The sequence below is a fragment of the Dromiciops gliroides genome, chromosome 2, assembly GCF_019393635.1.
Source record: "Dromiciops gliroides isolate mDroGli1 chromosome 2, mDroGli1.pri, whole genome shotgun sequence".
NCBI classification, from domain to species: Eukaryota; Metazoa; Chordata; class Mammalia; order Microbiotheria; family Microbiotheriidae; genus Dromiciops; species Dromiciops gliroides.
This window is the reverse complement of record NC_057862.1, coordinates 98,191,389-98,210,714: the sequence shown is the minus strand read 5'-3', so window position 1 is coordinate 98,210,714 and position 19,326 is coordinate 98,191,389. Positions and strand designations below refer to the sequence as shown.

General features: G+C 40.3%; 1 protein-coding gene across 4 annotated transcripts in view; it reads right to left on the bottom strand.

Annotated features, from left to right (window-relative positions):
• Nucleotides 1-19,326, bottom strand: part of AFAP1L2 (actin filament associated protein 1 like 2) — a 143,392-nt gene that overhangs the window by 34,340 nt on the left and 89,726 nt on the right. For all 4 annotated transcript variants that reach the window (XM_043984691.1, XM_043984692.1, XM_043984693.1 and 1 more), the window contains 3 exons: nucleotides 18,894-18,986; nucleotides 16,553-16,647; nucleotides 272-362 (listed from right to left, as the gene is read on the bottom strand). In XM_043984691.1, the coding sequence (XP_043840626.1) occupies nucleotides 272-362; nucleotides 16,553-16,647; nucleotides 18,894-18,986 (279 nt within the window). The remainder of the gene's footprint in view (nucleotides 1-271; nucleotides 363-16,552; nucleotides 16,648-18,893; nucleotides 18,987-19,326) is intronic.

Genomic DNA, 19,326 nt, shown 5'->3' with positions numbered 1-19,326 from the left:
TTAATCTTGGCACCCCATTTAGACCAGGAAGGGCCCTCTTGGGGAAGCCTCCCTGACTGCAGGGACAACTCTTAAGTCACTCTTGATGTTGAACCTCACACAGGATGATAGTGAGCCACCTCTCTCTATTAAATCCCCCACCACCAAATTTCTCTTGTCTTCAGGCTAGGAAGTAGGGATGTCTGCAGTTACTAGTGTATTAGAAGCATTTCTCTTCTCCTGTGCATGAAGTGCTTAAATCACCCTTAATGGTGAAAATGCTGGGATGTACCATTTAAGGAAGTATCATATGGTTCTGCCTCTTCATAATATCCCTCTGGAGACTCGATCTTTGGGACTGGGAGCTGTTTCCTTTCTGGAATCTGTGGAATGAACAAATAAAACAAACATTTTTTTTTTTTTCAAACAAAGATACAGGAGAAGGAACTCAGAATTAACTCTTTCAGTGAAAGGATGGAAGGAATTCCTGCATAAAGTTTCCAAGAGAAAAATGTTGTATGGCCTTGAAATCAATTAATTTCTTTTTTCTTTTCTTTTCTTTTCTTTTTTTTTCTTTTCTTTCTTTCTTTTTTTCTTTTTTTTTTTTTTTGCGGGGCAATGAGGATTAAGTGACTTGCCCAGGGTCACACAGCTAGTAAGCGTCAAGTGTTTGAGATCAAATTTGGACTCAGGTCCTCCTGAATCCAGGGCCAGTGCTTTATCCACTGCACCACCCAACTGCCCCTGGAATCAGTTAATTTCAACCAGATAGGAAAGCAGTTAGGTTATAGGACTGTAAGCAAGGGATTGGGAAACAACATAGGGGAAAAATACTTAGTATTTAGAGCTAGAGACCTGAGAGAACATGTAAGGCCTGATACCCCCACCCATCCCTGATGAAGAAACTGAGGTTTGTAAAGAGAGAGCAAAAGTCTATAAGCAAAGAATGGAAAGGAGGGAACCCTGAGAAGGACAGACCACTAAGCTCCACCAGAAGTTTTGGTTATTCTTGTCAACCACCCCTTTCTTCTCTCCCCCAACATTACAGAGGAATGCTTAAAAAGAAAAAAGAAAAAGTCATTGTGTTGTAATGATACTAAAGGACCTTGATCTTGGAATGAGAAGACCCGGGTTCAAATCCCAGCTCTGACACTTACTAGCAAGAGTCTCCTATCAATCACTTTATGTCTCAGCTTCCTCATTTGTAAAAGGGAGATAATCATTAGAATATTTATCTAACTCAAAAGGATTTGTAAGGGAAAGGCTTGGTAAACATTAAAGTACCATCATAAAAGTCAGCAGCCCTGTACTCAATAAGACTTTACCCCAGAGATGGAGGTGACCATGTAGAACCATAGCTTTATAGAATTCTCTCAATATCTAACTATACAATAACTCTATTTCTGGGGCGATGCCCTCCCTAGAGGGTAATAACTTTTAGGGATATTTTACTAGAGAACTATACTCCGCTGGAGTGTAGGATTCTGAGTCAGCACTATTCTATCCCATATAGAGTATCCTTCCTAGGCACATCCTGGTCCAGATCCACCTCTGATCACCCAGGAGCTTATCACAGCCCAAAGTGCTTGTAGGCTCAATTGTTGGCATGAGTTTCTAGGAAAGAGGTTCAGTGGGAGACGAATAATGGGCAGGTGGTAAGAGACATCTGATTGTCTCCTTATGAGCTGGGGCATACAAGAGGCACTTCCTCTTTCTAACAGGGACTCTCAGTTCAGCACAGCATTGTCAGTAGGTCAGGAGAAGCTGAAAGCTAACCCGAGGAAATGTACTGAACATCTTTTAAGTTGCTAGGAGTACAGCTCAAGAAAGCAGATAAATGACACTAAAACAAGGCGTTGAAAAGATTGCAGAACCTGAGAAAAGTCCCAGCATGATTTCGAAGACCTTTCTTAGAAATTCAAGCTTACGTGCATGCACAAACATATACATGAGCATACTACTTGACCCCCTGGCAATAACTAGGGGTAGCTAAGTTATGCACAAACCTGCCAAACTAAGGAAGCAAAAGGTAGAGGGGTCAAAAAATAAGGGGCTGCCCTCCACTAGTCAGCAGATCTCTACAAATCTAATCCTTTTGTGAGGGCAGGGACCAGTTCTTGTATCTCTGTATCTTCCACAGGTCCTGTCAGAGGCTCTTGAATACAACAGGCACTCAATATCTAATCTTTTTTTTTTTAATTTTAACATAAAAATATTTTATTATTTTCTAGTTACATGTAGAGATAGTGTTCAACATGTTTTTATAAGATTTCTATTTCCAAAGTTTTCTCCCTCCTTCCTCCCCAAGACAGCAATCTGATATAGGTTATATGTGTACAATCACACTAAACATATTAGTCTGCATTAGTCATGTTGTGAAAGAAGAATCAGAACAAAAAGGGAAAACCTGAAAAAAGAAAAAACAAGAGAAGTAGAAACAGTATGGTTCAATCTGCATCTAGATTCCACAGTTCTTTTTTCTGGATTTGGAGAGCATTTTCCATCATGAGTCCTTTGGAATTATCTTGGACCATTATAACTCAATACCTAATTTCAAAGTTTGGTAGCATCAAAACTATAGCAAATATACTGGCATATCCAAAATTTTGCCTTAGTTTGGTTTTGCTAAGCTCATCCATTCTTTGTTTACACAGGGTCCACAATATTGAAGGGGCTGGTGATTTATAGAGCTGATAGCTCAAGGATTTCCCCAAGGAATGTGGCCAAATCTTTTTGTTGTTGTTGTTGTTTTGGGGGGGTTTTGGCCCACAAAGGGCTGACAATAGTATAATTCAATTCAATAAATTAAGTTCCTACCATGTACTGGGTACTGTAGTAGAGATACAAAGACAAAAACCAAAATAATTTTTGCCCTTAAGGAAGTTACATTCTATTAGGTGGAAATAATATAAACACAGAAAAAGAAATACAAAATGTATATGGTAACACTCCCTCCGTGTCCACTTCACCAACTTTCACTAAATGGAGATTATTCTGACTCCTTTCAGACTTTTAGGGGCAACCCTGAAGATCCATGGGGTTTATAGTACCCTTGTTCGTAAGCCCTTACAGGTGAGCTTCCCAGTAATTATAAGTTAGATTTAATAAACTTTAAGAAAAGGGAATTTATTAAGTGGATGTGCAAGGACAGTTGTTAGAGAACAATCCTCCCAAACCAGGGTGATGCATGATGCTCTTGACTACACAAGTTCCCTGGAGATAGTAGATTCAAACACATTAAATTGGTAGTAAAATGCACTTAAAGGGAAATTGTGTGGTAAAGCTTCTCCACTGATTGATTCAATTGAGCTCTCTGAGCCTTCTTCCTTTATGTGTATAAAGTAATTTTGGGGAATGGGAGAGAATGCCAATATTAACTACTATAGGAATCAGGAAAGGTCTTGTTATAGGAGATGGCCTTTGAGCTGACCCTCCAATGAAGCTTGGGATTGAAAAAGGTTGAGAAAGGAGAGCACTATAGGCATGGGGGGTGGGAGAGGTTCAGCCTGAGCAAAGTTCATGTAAGCAATAGGAGAGGCCCATTCATTTTATAACTGCCTGAGATAGACCTGAGTTCCTAAACTCTTTCGAGTGAAGCCAGATCAAGCCTGACTCGGCAGGAAGACTGGAACCTTTTGAATGAAAACTTTCCTACTACTACTTAGTAGACAATAACATTTCTTTGAAAATTCCCAGACATCCGGGATTTGGATTCAGATGAGGATTCTCATAATCTTGGTGTGAAAAAGTCCTGTTCTCTAGTGCAAGAAAAGCTGAATTTCTATGCTCAGGCCCTGTTTGAATACATTTTTCCCAAGCGTAATAAATACATACACTCTTAGACCTCTGACCCAGCAGTGAGGGAGCACCAATTCCTTACTTTTGCAGCAACCACAATGTGTATTAGAGTACAGGAAGTTCAAGAAGTCAATATTGTGAGACTTGTCTTTGGATTGGGGGTGGAGAGAGGAGAAAGGGTCAGTGAGTAGGTCATGGCTCAATTATTTAGATGTATCAATAGACAAGTTGTGTGAAAGTCTCCCAATTAAGTTAACTCATTTAGGACTAGCCTTTTATCTTTTCATTTTCAGAGTATGGGAGAAGATGGAGGAGCATAAAGCAGGGAGATCTGATGGCAATCAGCTTGAGAACATCTGTTTCTCCCGAGGCAGTCGGAGCAGCTGGCTGCTTTGGTGTCCGGGACTACATTCACAGTCACAACAGCCCCCTACTCTTATCTTTCCTAGGGGGACATTTTCATTCACTCCTGTGAGGATCATAAACAATCAGGAGTGTAACCAGAGGAATTTGTTGCAAGCAGAGTCCCCAGAGTAGACAGATACCTTGAAGTACATTGGGGGCAGCTTCTGGGGATGAGAATATGGAGACCCACCCAAGTCCCCCACACACACACAGGAAGGGAGGTGACATCAGGCTGAAATATGAAGTTTGAAGGGTACAGGGAAGAGCTTTAGAATTCAGAGAGGGAAGAGTGTTTCCCTGCTGGAGGAAGAGGACAGAAGAGACTGTCCAAGACCGTGATTGGTGAAGTGATCCCGAGAATACTTTTCTAGACCCTGACATCAAAAAGGTCACAGAATTACCATTGAGAGAAACATTAGAAGTCATCTACTTCAGGGGAATCAAACTCAAATAGAAACAGGGGCCTCTTATGTATGCATATACAAGGATGCCTGCAGAATGCACTTAGTGAGTTTTTAAATGTAATATTATATATATTTTGTTTTTATTTCTATTTATTTCCCAATAACATTTTAGTCTGGGTTGGATAGCACTCTGGAATGCTGTGGGCAGTCAGCCAGTGTGTTTGACACCTCTGATGCCTACCTAAAGCATGAGTCACACATACAAAATCCCAGATAAGCAGTTGTCTAGCCTCTATTTGAACAGAGGTAGCTTGTTACATTATTTTTTTTAAGATAGCTCAATTAGAAAATATTTCCCCCCATTCACTATGACCCTGCCTGGGCAAGTCGCTTAACCTTTCTCTGCCTTGGTTTCTTCAACTGTAAAATGGGGATAATAATAGCACCAACCCCAAAGGTGGTTATAAAGATCAAATGAGATATGTGTAAATATTTTGTAAAGCACTTAGCATAGTGCCTGCACAGGATAGGCACTCAGTAAATGCTTGATATTGTGATGTTTAAAAGTCAATGTGTGGTTGCTTTATTCCTGTCCCATTATTTTCTTACAATATGGGGGGAAAAAAAGAAAGAGAAAAATCCTTACACTAAACCAAAATGTTTGTTGTTGCTGTCCTGTCCAATTCTTTTTGACCCCATGGACCACATTGTCCATGGGGTTTTCTTAGCCAGGGTATGGAGAGGTTTGCCATTTCCTTCTCCAATAGATTAAGGCAAAGAGAGGTTAAGTGACCTGCCCAGGGTCACACTCATAATTTTCCTTTCACATATCAGTCCTTCAAATATTGGAAAACAATGAACATGTCCCTCCCCTTCTTGCCCCAGCTGAGGAAGCTAGAGGATGCAGTGGATAAAATGCTGGGCCTGGAGTCATGAAGACTGAAGTTTAAAATTGATCTCAGACACTTATTAGTTGTGTGACCCTGGGCATGTCACAACCTCCATTTGCCTCAGTTTTCTCAACAGTAAAATGGGGATAATTATAGCACTTACTTTACTGGGTTGTTGTGAGGATTAAATTATTTATTTCTAAAGTGCTCAGCATAGTCCCTGACATGTAGAAGGCTCTGTATAAATACTTATTCCCTTTCCCTAGTCTTCTCTTTTCCAGGCTAAACATACCTATTTGGAATTCCCTTTTCTTTCTAATATACATCCTTTCAAATTTTTTATTTTTAATTTATGTAATAAAACAAGCATTTCCATAACACAGCACAATAAGAGATGATTGAACACGAAACTGCACATCTACTATGTACAACTTGCTGTTCCTTTTAAATATACAACAAAATCATCACGGAAATTACTTTTTTTCCTTACCTTTCCCCCTGCCTCACATGACTGAGGTCCCTTGCCATCCTGGTCTACACTGACTCTGGATATATTCCAAATAGTCAGCATTCCTTCTTTAATTTTTAAAAAATTGAGTTATAAATTCTCTCCTTCCCTCCCATTCCTCATCCACCCATGGAGAAGGCAAGCAATATGATTATACATGTGAAGTCATGCAAAACATATTTCCATTTTAGCCATGTTGCATAAGAACCCCTGCCCACCCCCCAAAAAAATCTCAAGAAAAATAAAGTTAAAAAGTATACTTTGGGGCAGCTAGGTGGCGCAGTGGATAGAGCACCAGCCCTGGATTCAGGAGTACCTGAGTTCAAATCAGGCCTCAGACCTTTGACACTTATTAGCTGTGTGACTCTGGGCAAGTCACTTAACCCCAATTGCCTCACCAAAAACCAAAAAAAAAAATTTAAAAAGTATACTTCAATATGTACTCAGAATTCATCAATTCTCTCTCTGCAGGTGGATAGCATTTTCATAATGGCTCTTTTGTAATTCTTTTGCAAGGTTCATTATGTTGAAAAGAGTAAGTCTTTTACAGATGATCAGTGTTACAATATTGTTGTTATCATGTACAATGTTCTCCTCGTCAACATTCTTTCTAAAGTTCCATGCACTGGGTACAATACTCCAAAAGTGGTCTGACCAGGACAGAATACAATGGGACTACCTCTCTTACAGTAGATGCAAGGCTTCTATTAATGAATGAAGAATCTGATGATTGCTTTAGCTTTTTGACTAATATATCACATTACTGATTCACTAAGCTTGCAGTAGAAATTTGTAATATTGCATTTGCATCTTTTATTGAGAGGTGGAGAAATGGAACACAGAGGACTGTGTTGCTGCAGCCTGACCAGTCAAATCCAATGCAAGGGAAATAGATTTGTTAAGATGAAGATAAAACTTTAGGCATAAGCCAACTAAAAGAAATAAAGAGGCATCCTATAGGTAGACTGAGATTCAACCATAAGAACCTTTTGCAATTTGTGAAATGGTTACCTTTCCTATGTTTGCCACAACTAATTTTTCCTGCAAAGACTTCCTTGAACTTTTGCAAAGTAAAATGAGCAGAACCAGGAGAACACTGTACACAGTAACAGCAATATTGTATGATGATGATCAACCGTGAATGACTTAGGTCCTCTCAGCAATACAATAATCCAAGATAATTCCAAAGGACTCATGATGAAAAATGCTATCTACCTCCAGAGAAAAAAAAAACGATAGAATTTGAATGCAGATGGAAACATACTATATTTCACATTCTTTATTTTTTACATCATTTTTTGGTCTGCATTTTCTTGTACAACATAACTAATAACTGTTTTGCATGAATGCGCACATATAGCCTATATCAAATTGCTTACCATCTCAGGGAAAGAGGGGAACAATTTGGAGCTCAAATTTTTTTAATGAGTGTTAAAAATTGTTTTTACATGTAATTGGGAAAAATAAAATGATTTTTGAAAAAGAAAAAATTTTCCTGGAGTGTTTTATGGTAAATCTATTTTAACACACATATAGTATTTTATCCTTTTATTTTCAAAGAAAAATGAAGAAACTGCCAAGCCTATGGCTAGTTGAGAGCAGAGGCCCTAGGTCACTGGTGGTAGCAACTAACTCAACAGACTGGGCACCACTAGGATAAGGCCCTGGCCCAGGCCACAGTAGTGAGCTCAAACCAGAATAAGCTTAAGATTCTTGAGTTAACCATCTGGAACAAAGGGATGTGCCACTATCCTGATTTCATTCACATCTATGGCCATCCCTCTGCAAAATCACAGGTCTAACTTCCATTTTTTCTCAACTTTCTGGCACATGGTTTCCTGATGAATACCTAGTTTATGGCCACTAATAACTTCTGAACAATATGGTGGTTTGGGACTCATATCCTCCTTACTTAGCTAGAGCAGATGCTGTCAGGAGTCTTCCTAAGAAGGAACCAATGAAGTCTTAGCATGCTGGTCTCCACCATACCTCCATGCTGGGTACCTTCTTCTCCTGTACCTTCTTCCCGCCTCCCCTTTCTTCTCTTTTTAGTTTTCATTTGTGTATTGTCTTCCTCCATTAGATTTTAAGCTCCTTGAGGGCAGGGACTATCTTTCTTTTTCTTTTATGTTTCCCCACCACTTAGCAGTACCTGGCATACAGCAGACATTTAATAAATGATTAAATGAATGCTAGAGTCAAGGTGTGGAGTGAACTTTGTTTTTTGTTTTTTAATTTATCATCTGATATGAGAGAATATGTTCTCAGCCCATGGGCTCACCCCATTCATAGGATCAGCCAAGTTAGGGCTATGCTCTTTCATCCACTGCATTTTCTCATCAGGGACAGCTACCCTGTTTTTCCACCTCCAGATGCTCCAGCCTCTACAGCTGTTCTCCTCTTCACCCAAGCCAGATTCCCTCAGTACTTCATGCTAAGAACCAGGCCTGGCTGTGAGCAGGTTGGGACTTGTTACAGAGAAGATGAAAAGAGGGAAATATGATGGATGTGTAGGTCACTGGGTTCTTGGGTCATCCTGGCTTTAAGATTTATCTTATGATTCACTTCACTGCTCTAGCAGTTCCCTCAGGGAGAGTGAACCTTGGACAGCACAAAGGTGATCACTTGAAGAAGTTGGAGAAGACGGTCTTTGCTTCTCACTCAGCAAAGTAGTTCCATGGAAAGTAGAGCTGGCTCCTACTATGAAGCTGGATGGGTTTTCTGGAAAATCTCTCCAGGGCCTGGAATCTATCCACTGGAACAACTGCCTTACATCTGAAAACTCTCCTCAGCATCACATTGGGTTTTACTCCATCAGTTTCATGTGACTCAAACAAACCTCTCCTGTCCTCCTGTCCCCCTGCCCCACTAGAACCCACTAGAAATGTGGTGTTTTCTCTACAGGAGGAGCTAGCCTTCTCCTTGGCTTCTATTCCTTCGGACATTCAATTTCTTCCACCCCACATTTCTTTCCAAGTCCTTTAATTTTCTACACCAGAGACCTTCTTGTTTTAAGGTGGCTGACGCGAACAGGTTCCTGGATAGTAAACCCCAGAGTCAGGCTCCCCTTAAGCAAGGGCTCTTAACATTTGTGTGTGTCATGGACCCCTTTGGCAGTCTGGTGACACTTATAAACCTTTTCTCAGAATTATATTTCTAAATGCATAAAATTCATGCATAGGATTGCAGGGGAAACCAATTATATTTGAAATAAAGTCAACAAAATATATTTAATAAAACAACCACCACCATGGGAGCTATCTTTGTCAAGGAAGTCAAGTCCCTTTGGAAGGTGCTCATGGTGACCTAATGAACTTTAAAACTTGTCCATGTGATATTTTGAAGCAAATAAATTTGCTTCACTATTTTAAACACACACAAATTCCTGGGTCTGAGTTGACACTACACAGTTGGAGTGAGGTTCCAATTCAGGAAATTCCCTTCATTTTTTGTTAACCTGTGAACAGCTGCTCCCCCAGAGGCAAAGCAAGCAATGGAGTTTCCATCTGGCAAAGACTAAAGGGTTCTTGGGGCAGAAGAGGCATAGTCAGGTTATAACAACAGACCCAGTCCACTCAAAGAAGCTGCTACATTCCTTGCTTACCCCTCAATGGCACTGGAAAGTACCCTAATTACTTTCTTCTATGCCTCTTCCTCCTTTTACTAATCTCCCTCCACCTTATACATGACGTCCCCCCAAAAAATGCATTGTAAAGCCTTGAGGTTTTCAAAGTGCTCTCTCATTTGAGCTTCACAACAAACAATATTTTGTTGTTGTTGTTCAGTCATTTTTCAGTTTTGTCTGGCTCTTCATAACTCCATTTTCTTGGCAAAGATAGTGAAGTGGTTTGCATTTTCTTCTCCAGTTCATTTTTTATAGATAAAGAAACAGACAAACAGGGTTAAATGACTTGCCCAGGGTCACACAGTTAATGACTGTCAGAGGCCAGATTTGAACTCAAGAAGATGAGTCTTCCTGACTCCAGGCCCTAACACTCTATCTACTGTAGTACCTAGCTGCCTATCTCCATTTTACCATATGATAAAACTGAGGTACAGGGAGGTAAAGTGACTTCTTCATGGCCACCCAGCTATTAAGCATCAAAGATAGGATTCAAATCCAGGTCTCCTGAATCCAGTACTTTCCACTATACTTTGTTCCCTCTCAAACCCCTTCCTTTCAGAATGTCAATGCAAACTGTTCCTAAGTGACATGAGCAGAGACAAAATGCTCCATCAAACACCAAGGCTTTGGAGAAAGTATAACCTGAGCCCCAAATCTAAGTTAGATCCCCTCCACTAGAAATGGCTCCCCACTCCCCTTGACCTCTGAATCACTGTTGACCTTGCCATCCTTGTTGCAGTCTCATCCCTTGGCTTCTGTGAGATGGATCTCTCATAGTTCCCTTCCATTTTTTTCTACCGTTTATTATACCACCTTTGAAATGTAGCTATTCCCCAAGACTGTCCTTTATCTGCTCTCTCTCTATAATATATAATTATTCAATTAATATAATATAAAAGTAAGATTATAATAATATAATTGTTAATATGATATTAATATGGGGTAAAATAGGATAATAATTACTATAATATTACATTATATTTCTATATATTCTTCTCTTTATCTTCTATCTCTATACTCAATTCCTTGGAAATCTCATTTAATCCAACCATCTTAACAATCACCTCAAAATGGATGACCCTGCAATTCAAGCCAAATGGATATCTCCACCTGAATGTTCCATCAGTACTCAAACCCAACATGTCTTGAAATGAACTTACCTTTTCCCCAAAGCCTACTTCTCCCAATTTTTGTTAATGGCATATCCATTTTACCAGTTACCTGGGCTTAAAACTTTAGAGTTATTTCTTGTCTTCTCCCCCTCTTCCCCCTTATCCCCACATTTGGTTAGTCAGCAGATCCCATCAACTCAACCTTTACCATCAATCATTCTCTTCTTTTCTATTCTTCTTGTCTCTAAGGAAGCAGTAACTCATTTCCTCTCCAAAACCAATGCTTAAGCTTATGTCACTCATTGTTTATATATTCTATTGATCCTATTCCTTTCTGTCTTCTCCTGGAGCATGCTCACTCTACCTTTTCCCCTCTTTTTCAATATCTCTATTAACTATCTCTTGCTCTATTGGTTACAAACATGCTAAGCTCTACCCTATCCTACAAAAGACAAAAACAAAAAATGTACATTTTGCTCTACTACTTTTTTACTACCAAAGTCTAAAACTAATCAACACTCACTGCCACCAACTTTCTCACAATCCCTTGAAATTTAGCTTCTGCTTCCACCACTTGACTGAAAGTGTTCTTGCCAAAATTGCCAGTGAGCTTTTAATTACTAGGCCTGGTGAGTTTTTCTTTGGCCTAATAACCTTTGACCTTTCTACAACTTTTTGCTTCTCTTCCCTTGGCTCCCAAGACACTTTCAGTCACCTTTGCTGGGTTACTGCCCAGCAATTAATCCTACCCTGTTATTTTGGATATTGATCCCCAGGGTTCTGTACTATGTCCTCTTCTCCTTTCTCTTTCTACTCTCTCCAGATCTTATCAGCTTTCATGGGTTCAAATAATTTTTCTGCAGATGACTCCAATAATCTATAATTATAGGGTCATAGATCTAGAGTTGGCCATCTAGTCCATTGTCTCATTTTACAGATAAGAAAACTGAGACCCAGGGAAGCTAAGTGACTTGCCAAGATCAAACAGGTAGTAAACATCAGGTGTAGGATTTGGGCCCAGGTTTTCTGAGTCCAGAAACAGTGCTCTCCCTACTATACCATGATGAGCTCCTCATTAGCTATCTCCTGGATTTCCTGTGCACCCTTCAAACTATGTTCAAAACAGAACTTATTACTGTATCCTCCTAAACCAGTCCATCTACCATACTTCCCTATTTCTGGTGAAGGCACCACCATCCTTCTAATCATTTGGGTTCATAACCTTAGAACGAGCCTCAGTTCTTCCCTCATCCATCTCCCCATATACAACAATTGCCAAGTCTTATCAATGCTACTCCCACAATTTCTCACAGATTTTCCTTTCTCCCCAATCACATGGCAACAACCTTAATTTCAGACCTTGTTACTGCGTGTCTGTAGTAACAACCTTAACTGTATTCCTTACTTCCATTCTCTCCCCTTCTCCAATCTATACATAACTCCCAAAATAATCTGAAAGTATAGGTATGACCATGCTCATAAATTTTCAGTAGTTCCTCATTACCTTAGTCTGGAACTTAAGGTCTTCTACAGTGCAGCAGCTCCAAACTACCTTTTCCACAGTTATTCTGTGCTATCTTTTTTCACAAACTATGTTCTGGTCAAACTGGATCTTAGTTGCTTCAAACTGGATAATACCTCTCCTGCCTCCTTGAATTCCCACATGTTTACTCCTAAGCATGGAATGTACTCTCTTCCTCTTCATCCTTGTCTTTTTTCCAGGATCATTTTAGATGAAATCATCTATGTGAAGCTTTTCCTGATTCCTCGGGTTCATAATATCTTCTTCTTCCTCAAATGTCCTTGTGGTAGACGCATTTGTGCATATGCTATATTTCTCCAGTTACATGTAATTTATTTGGGAGGGGAGGCAGCTAGGTGGTGCAGTGGATAAAGCACCGGCCCTGGAGTCAGGAGGACCCGAGTTCAAATCCGGCCTCAGACACTTAACACTTACTAGCTGTGTGACCCTAGGCAAGTCACTTAACCCCAATTGCCTCACCAAAAAAACAAAAACAAAAACATATAATTTATTTGGGTATCTGTTTCTTGGGTACCTGGAATAGTGCCATAGACATTTTTGGAGAGTCTGAATCTATGATTTCATTGCTGTAATAAATTCACTATGTCAAAACTCCTGCCACATTAATGCAATTAGACTACTTGTAAAGCATGGACTGGGCCACTGGGAGGTTAAGCAACTCCTCCATGACTATACAATTAATATGTGGGAGAGGCAGTACTTGGACTAGGTCTCATTGATTCCAAGTCTGGTTCTCTATCCACTCCACCAGACTGACTCTCACCTTGAGTATGATAGGCACTAGTAAAACTTTGTTGAATGTAATTGAATCAATATGGCCCTCATTGTAACCAAACTATAACCCACTTCATCCCTTGAATGTATCTCATACTTTTGTGTCTTCGGTCAGATCATTCCTAAGCTGGGATGCCTTCCCCCTCTCTCTGCCTACAGCCTCTGCCTTTCAAGGGCCAGTTCAAAGGTTATATCATCCATGAGAAATGCCCTCATGCCAGGAGTGTATGAACAGTTCCCTCTTTTACTCCTGAACTCCCAGAATGTTGCTTCATACCTCTTTTATATACTTATAACCTGTTAAGTTACGTCATAGTCATTTATACATATGTTTAGATTCCTTAAGAGCAGAGACTATGGCATTCAATTTTGTATGTATCCCAATGAACCGAACAGAGCAGGCATTCAATAAATGTTTGCTGAACAAAAAAAAAAAATCAGTCAAATTTGATCTCAAACAAAACAAAAATAAATTTGATCTCACCAAGAAACAGAGATGAACTTGTACTTATCTAACATTAATACTATGTATGAGGCAATGAAAAGGCCTCTGGCCCAGATCATGAGCCAGCAGTGTGTTCCAAGTGCTGGGCTGATGAGGGCCTCCATCTGCCTTCCTATTCCCTCATTCGCAGGAGGCTTGACAAATTGGACGCATCTGTGGGCCACTCAGGACCTGTCCTCAGTTACCTTGGTTAGACTCACAGACTGAGCCAGCCCCCACACTTCTATTCCTCTTTGCCCTAAGGCTTGAAGAACATAGCAACCTCTCAAAAAATACAGGAACATTTCAGTAGAGAGATGACTACATAAATGTGCAGAACGAGGACTATGATGCAAGATAGGATCATTGTATTCAGTTGTTTGACTTACCTCTACTTTGTTGTTACAAGGGTATAGGAAGGGAGGGAGGATGAAGTCTGAAGAAGTGGCAAGAACGTTAAAAAAAAAAAAAAGGGAGGAACAAAATCATTTTCATAGTCATCCCATGGCAGAGACTTTGCTTGTCACCTCTACAAGCCAAAACTTCATGCAAATAACATTGCTGGTGAGCAGTTGCTTTGTGTCATGATGCTTAATGCTGCAGCTAGATTGAGTAGCTTCTCATCTGACTGCCATTCATCTTTTAAGTCCCCACCCAAGTACTTTCCTTTCCCCATGAAGCCTTCCTTGATCATTCTAACCCTCACTGAATTCTACTTGCAAGCATGTACCATTAAACTTGGCACTTAATTATATTCTGTCACATTATCAATGTGACCTGGGAAACATTAGCACAGGACTGCCCAGCATGGCATACCTGCATCAAAGAAGGCGCTATGCTCTATGAGCAAAGCAGAATTACAGTAACTCAAGAAATGTGAAGATGCGCAAATTTAGACCTTTTCTTCTCAAATGTTCATATGGACTATTTGATTGGACCTCAGACACTTGATACTTACTAGCTGTGTGACCCTGGGCAAGTCACTTAACCCTCATTGCCTCACCAAAAAAACAAAAACAAAAAAAACCACTCATATGGACTATTTGAGCCTAACCCCTGGTAGAGGCTTCCAAGCTCATATTGGTTTGATCAGCCACACTTGGACTCACTGTGCATTTACCCCAACATCATGATGCCATTTTGGTCCTCTTCTCTTATGAAGGACAATGAACAAACTGTATCAAAGCACTGCTGAAGACCTCAGGGAGCTAACATTTTATTGGGAGGAGTTGGGAGCACCACGTATAAACAAAGAAGTACATGCATCATGATTTTAAGTGGAAAGAGTGTTAATACTTAAGGGGAAAGTCTTCCCATAGGAGACAGCACATGAGCTAAGCCTCAAATGAAGACTGGGATTCTATTAGATTCAATGGCATCAGCTTCCTTGCTGTTGCACAAACAAAAACGCTCCCATCTCTCAGCTCTGGCCATTTTCTTTGGTTGTCCCTCATGCCTGGAATGCTCTCCCTCTTCCTTTCCTTTCATCTCTAGCCTTCTTACTTCCTGGGTTTCCTTCAAACCTCAAATTAAAATTCCATATTCTATAAGGAGCCTTTCCTTCTTAATTCTAGTGCCTTCCCCTTCTTATTTACTCCCTACTTAGCCTGTAAATAGCTTGTTTGCAAAATACTGGTTTGCTTCCCATCTTCCCATTAAATTGCAAGCTCCTTGAGGGCAGGGAGTGAATTTTGACACTCTCCTTTTCTCCTTTCCCCTAACACAGAAGGTTTTTTTTGACTGAGAGGCATAGGTAGTCAACTGGAACAAAAGTGTGGTAGGAAAACAGTATGCCAAGTTTAGGGAAGTCAGTTTGCCTGCAGCATAGAATACACAAAGGATAGAATCCTGGAGAAGTGGGCTGGTGCCAAAATTTGAAGGACTTTAAATGCCTGAGGAATCTGTATTTTATTGTAGAAATGTTATCATTTCTAAAGGTTCTTTGGGCAGGGGAGTGTCAGGATCAAACCCATGCCTCAGATGATTTTGGCAGTTGTGTAGCAGATGGGTTGAAAGGGGAGAGAAGAGAAACTGAGAGAATAGTTAAGAGGCTGTTAACAATAATCCAAGTAGAAGGTAATCAGGGCTTAAACTTGCCTGATGGCCATTTGAGTGGAAACAAGGTGATGATGGATGCAGAGATGATTTTGAACTGATAAGACTTAATTTTTTTGTATCAGGGGTTAGGGAAATGCAAGAGTCAAGGAGGAAATCGATGTTGCAAACTTGGATAAGTGTAAGGAAAGTGGCATCTTTAACAGAATAAGGGGAAATTTGAAGTCTGGAGGAGGTGTGTGCTTAGGGGCAAGATGATGAATCTCATTTTGGATATATTGAGTGTGAGATATCTCCTGGAAATGCAGTTTAGAAAAGTCCAACAAGTATGGGACTGGAGTTCAGGAAAGAGACTAGGGCTGGAGAGAAGTATCCAGGAGTCATCTGCATGGAGGTCATTAAACCCATAGTAGCTGATAAGATCACCAAGAAGGGTCAGAAATAGAAGAGAGCATCCATGGCAGGGTCTTGGGAAATACCCTTCTTAGGGGATAGAACACGTATGATAATCCAGCAAATGAAACAGAGAAATAGTCAGACATTTAGGAGAACCATGGAAACCAGTGTTGTACCTGAGTAAGGAGGGAGCACCCAGGAGAAAGGGGTGCCCAATAGTGTAAAATACTGCATAAATATCAAGAAGGAGGAAGAATGAGAAAAAGCCTTTGGATTTAGCAATTAAGGGTTACCTTGGAGAGGGCAATTTCAGAAGAATGCTGAGTCACCTTCTTGTCTATGACACTTCCAAGTTCAATGGGCTTATCTTCCTAGCTAAGTTATAAACTACCTGAGCTAAAGGTTTGGGTTGTATTGTGCTTCTGTCTACCTTACCATGTCTAGCATAAATCTAAACACATAGTAGGTGCTCAAAAAATTACCTTGGTTAATTAATCTATTGACCGTGACATTGAACAACCACCAAAAGTGAGGGGAGGTCTAAGTTTGAGGAATCAGGACCCAGCTCTGGACACTTACTATTTTAGGAGGTGGGAGATCAGGTAGACTCTTCTGCGGAGCAGATAAGTGCTGTACCAATTCCCCATTGGTCTGAGGATCTGACGAATTCGGTGCTGTGATGACAAAAACAGAGAAATGTTAGTGGGAGGTGTCTATTTCATAGTAGAATGCAATCTTATGCACAGGAATTACATCTGAGAAGGAAACCTGGTGGGACATGCTCAGGAGCTACTTTGAAGACTATATATTATCTTCTCTCCAAGAATACAATGCAGTGGCACCTCAGCTGTACGAAAAATTCTTTTGGATTTCTGGAATGTTCCTCCCCCTACTCCCCTGGGTCAAAAACGGTACAGACCACAGTGTCTTCAGTAATCGTTAGACCTGCAGGAGTGACTGCTATATAGAGAGACTCAGTGTTTACCCTGTGATTATGGTTCTTTCCATCCCATAATTTTTCCAGCAGGCAAACTGTTTTTGGCAGATTGGCCACCATTCAAAAGGGATAGTTTAGCTGAGGCTTGGGGGCAAAGGGTAAGGGAATCATGTCTAAAAACTAGTGGCACCAAACAGTCACGTGTTTTGTGGAAAAGCCCTGTTAAGTCTTGTTGTGGTTTTTGTGGGGGGGGGGGGCAATGGGGTTAAGTGACTTGCCCAGGGTCACACAGCCAGCAAGTGTCAAGTGTCTGAGACTGGATTTGAACTCAGGTACTCCTGAATCCAGGGCCAGTGCTTTAACCACTGCGCCATCTAGCTGCCCCCAAGTTTTGTTGGTTTTTTAAAATTTTGGTAACTAATATCCTTAAAAGAAATATGTATGAGGCACTAGAGTCAATTCAACAGCCTCAAGGTTACCTTCAGGACCTTAAGAATGAGCCTTAGTCAGTCTCAGAGAGGCTGAAACTGGTGATTCATGAACTCAGGGGTTCTGAGCTGCACTAGGCTAAGATGATTGAGTGTCTGCACTAATACAATATGGTGAGTCTCTGAAAACAAGCTGCCACCAGGCTGAGTTGGCTAAAGAGGGACAAACCAGTCTAGATTAGAAATGGAAAAAGGGGGCAGCTAGGTGGCACAATGGATAGAGCACCGGCCCTGGATTCAGAAGGACCTGAGTTCAGATCCAGCCTCAGACACTTGATACTTACTAGCTGTGTGACCCTGGGCAAGTCACTTAACCCCAACTGTCTCACCAAAAAACAAAAACAAAACAAAAAACAACCCCCCCAAAAAAAAACAAACAAACAAACAGAAGAAGGAATGGAAAAGGTCAGTACTGTGCTGATCAGTAATGGGATTATGTCTTCGAGTGGCCACTAAACTTCCAGCCTGGATGGTTGAATGGATGGAAGGAAGAAAAAAAGATAAAGGGGGAGAAAAAAAGAATGAACCCTACTTTATATCATTCCTGTTAAATCAATCTAAGTTTTTATATTAGAGGGCAAGGTGGCTTGGGGGAATGAGCAAGGGCACAGGAGTCAAATTATCTAAATTCTAATCCCATCAATCTAATTAATTTGATGTGTAACTTGGTAAAAAAATCATTTTGTCTTTTTTCAATACTTACAGAACTATTAGAAAAATAAATGAGATAATGCACTGTCATAATGCTTTGAAAAAAGAGATTATACGGATTTAAGATATGCTTACAAATGTCCAAAAAAAAAAGTTACTTAGATTCCAAGATAACTTAGGGATGGGAAACAAATACATCTAATCAGGAAAAGATACATACTACAAGACTAGGAGTAAAACACCCAAAGAGGTTTACTTTACAATATTAGAAACATTACTTCCTCATCCTGATGATGATATGAATGATCAGGTGGGTCTAGAGATAGATATTTTGTCCCTAAAGATGGAATTCTTAACCTGGGATGTTTTTTTGGTTTTGTTTGGGTTTTTTTTACATTTTGATAATTGTATTTTATATAATTGCTTCCCTCAGTAATCCTATGCATTTATTTTACGTGTTTAAAAACATTATTCTGAGAAGGGGTCCATAGGTTACACCAAATTGCCAAAGGAATCTATAACGCAAAAGGTTAAGAGACAGGCACACTTTAAGAAATGGGCATGACCATTGAAAATCAGAATACAATCATCCCAAAATACCATCTTCCAGCTGAAGAATACAGTACTGCCATCCCAAAATACCATCATCCAGCTGAAGAATAGAACACTGCCATCCCAAAATACCTATTCCTAAAACACAGCTCCCAGGAATAGTTCCCCAGTCGCGGCCAAAGCTTTGATGCTTAGGGTCATGGAGGAATGTGGCAGATGCTCCCTGTCACCACTCCCCTCCAGGATATGAGTCCCACCCCACCAATCAGCTGCCATGGCCTGGATCCCATACCTTTGTCTTTGTCTTTTCCTTTGCCTTCTATTTCCGCAGGTGGCTGTTTATGGGTTGTAACTTTGTTCATGTAAATATATTCCTCATCGGAACCTATGGAAGACCAAAGGGCAAGATTCACTTCAGTTCTGACCAAAAACAAAGATGAAAGAGAACTTGTTTATACCTCCAGGTTACTGTTGCTTATGTTGAGGAGAACACGTTCTTATCTGCCTTATCAAAAAATATAGATGCAAAAAGAACCAAGAATTTGAGTTGATTTAAAAGGAACCAATTCCAGGGGTCAACAGGCCTTCCAAAGCAGGGTGTCATGTTGTTAAGCACTCCTCCAACCTCATTTTCTGGCCTCTTTCTCCTCTCTCTTTACTTATAGCCTTCTAGGCTCAGCTCAAATTCCACCTTCTGCAAGAGGCCTTTCCTGGTCCTCCCTCCC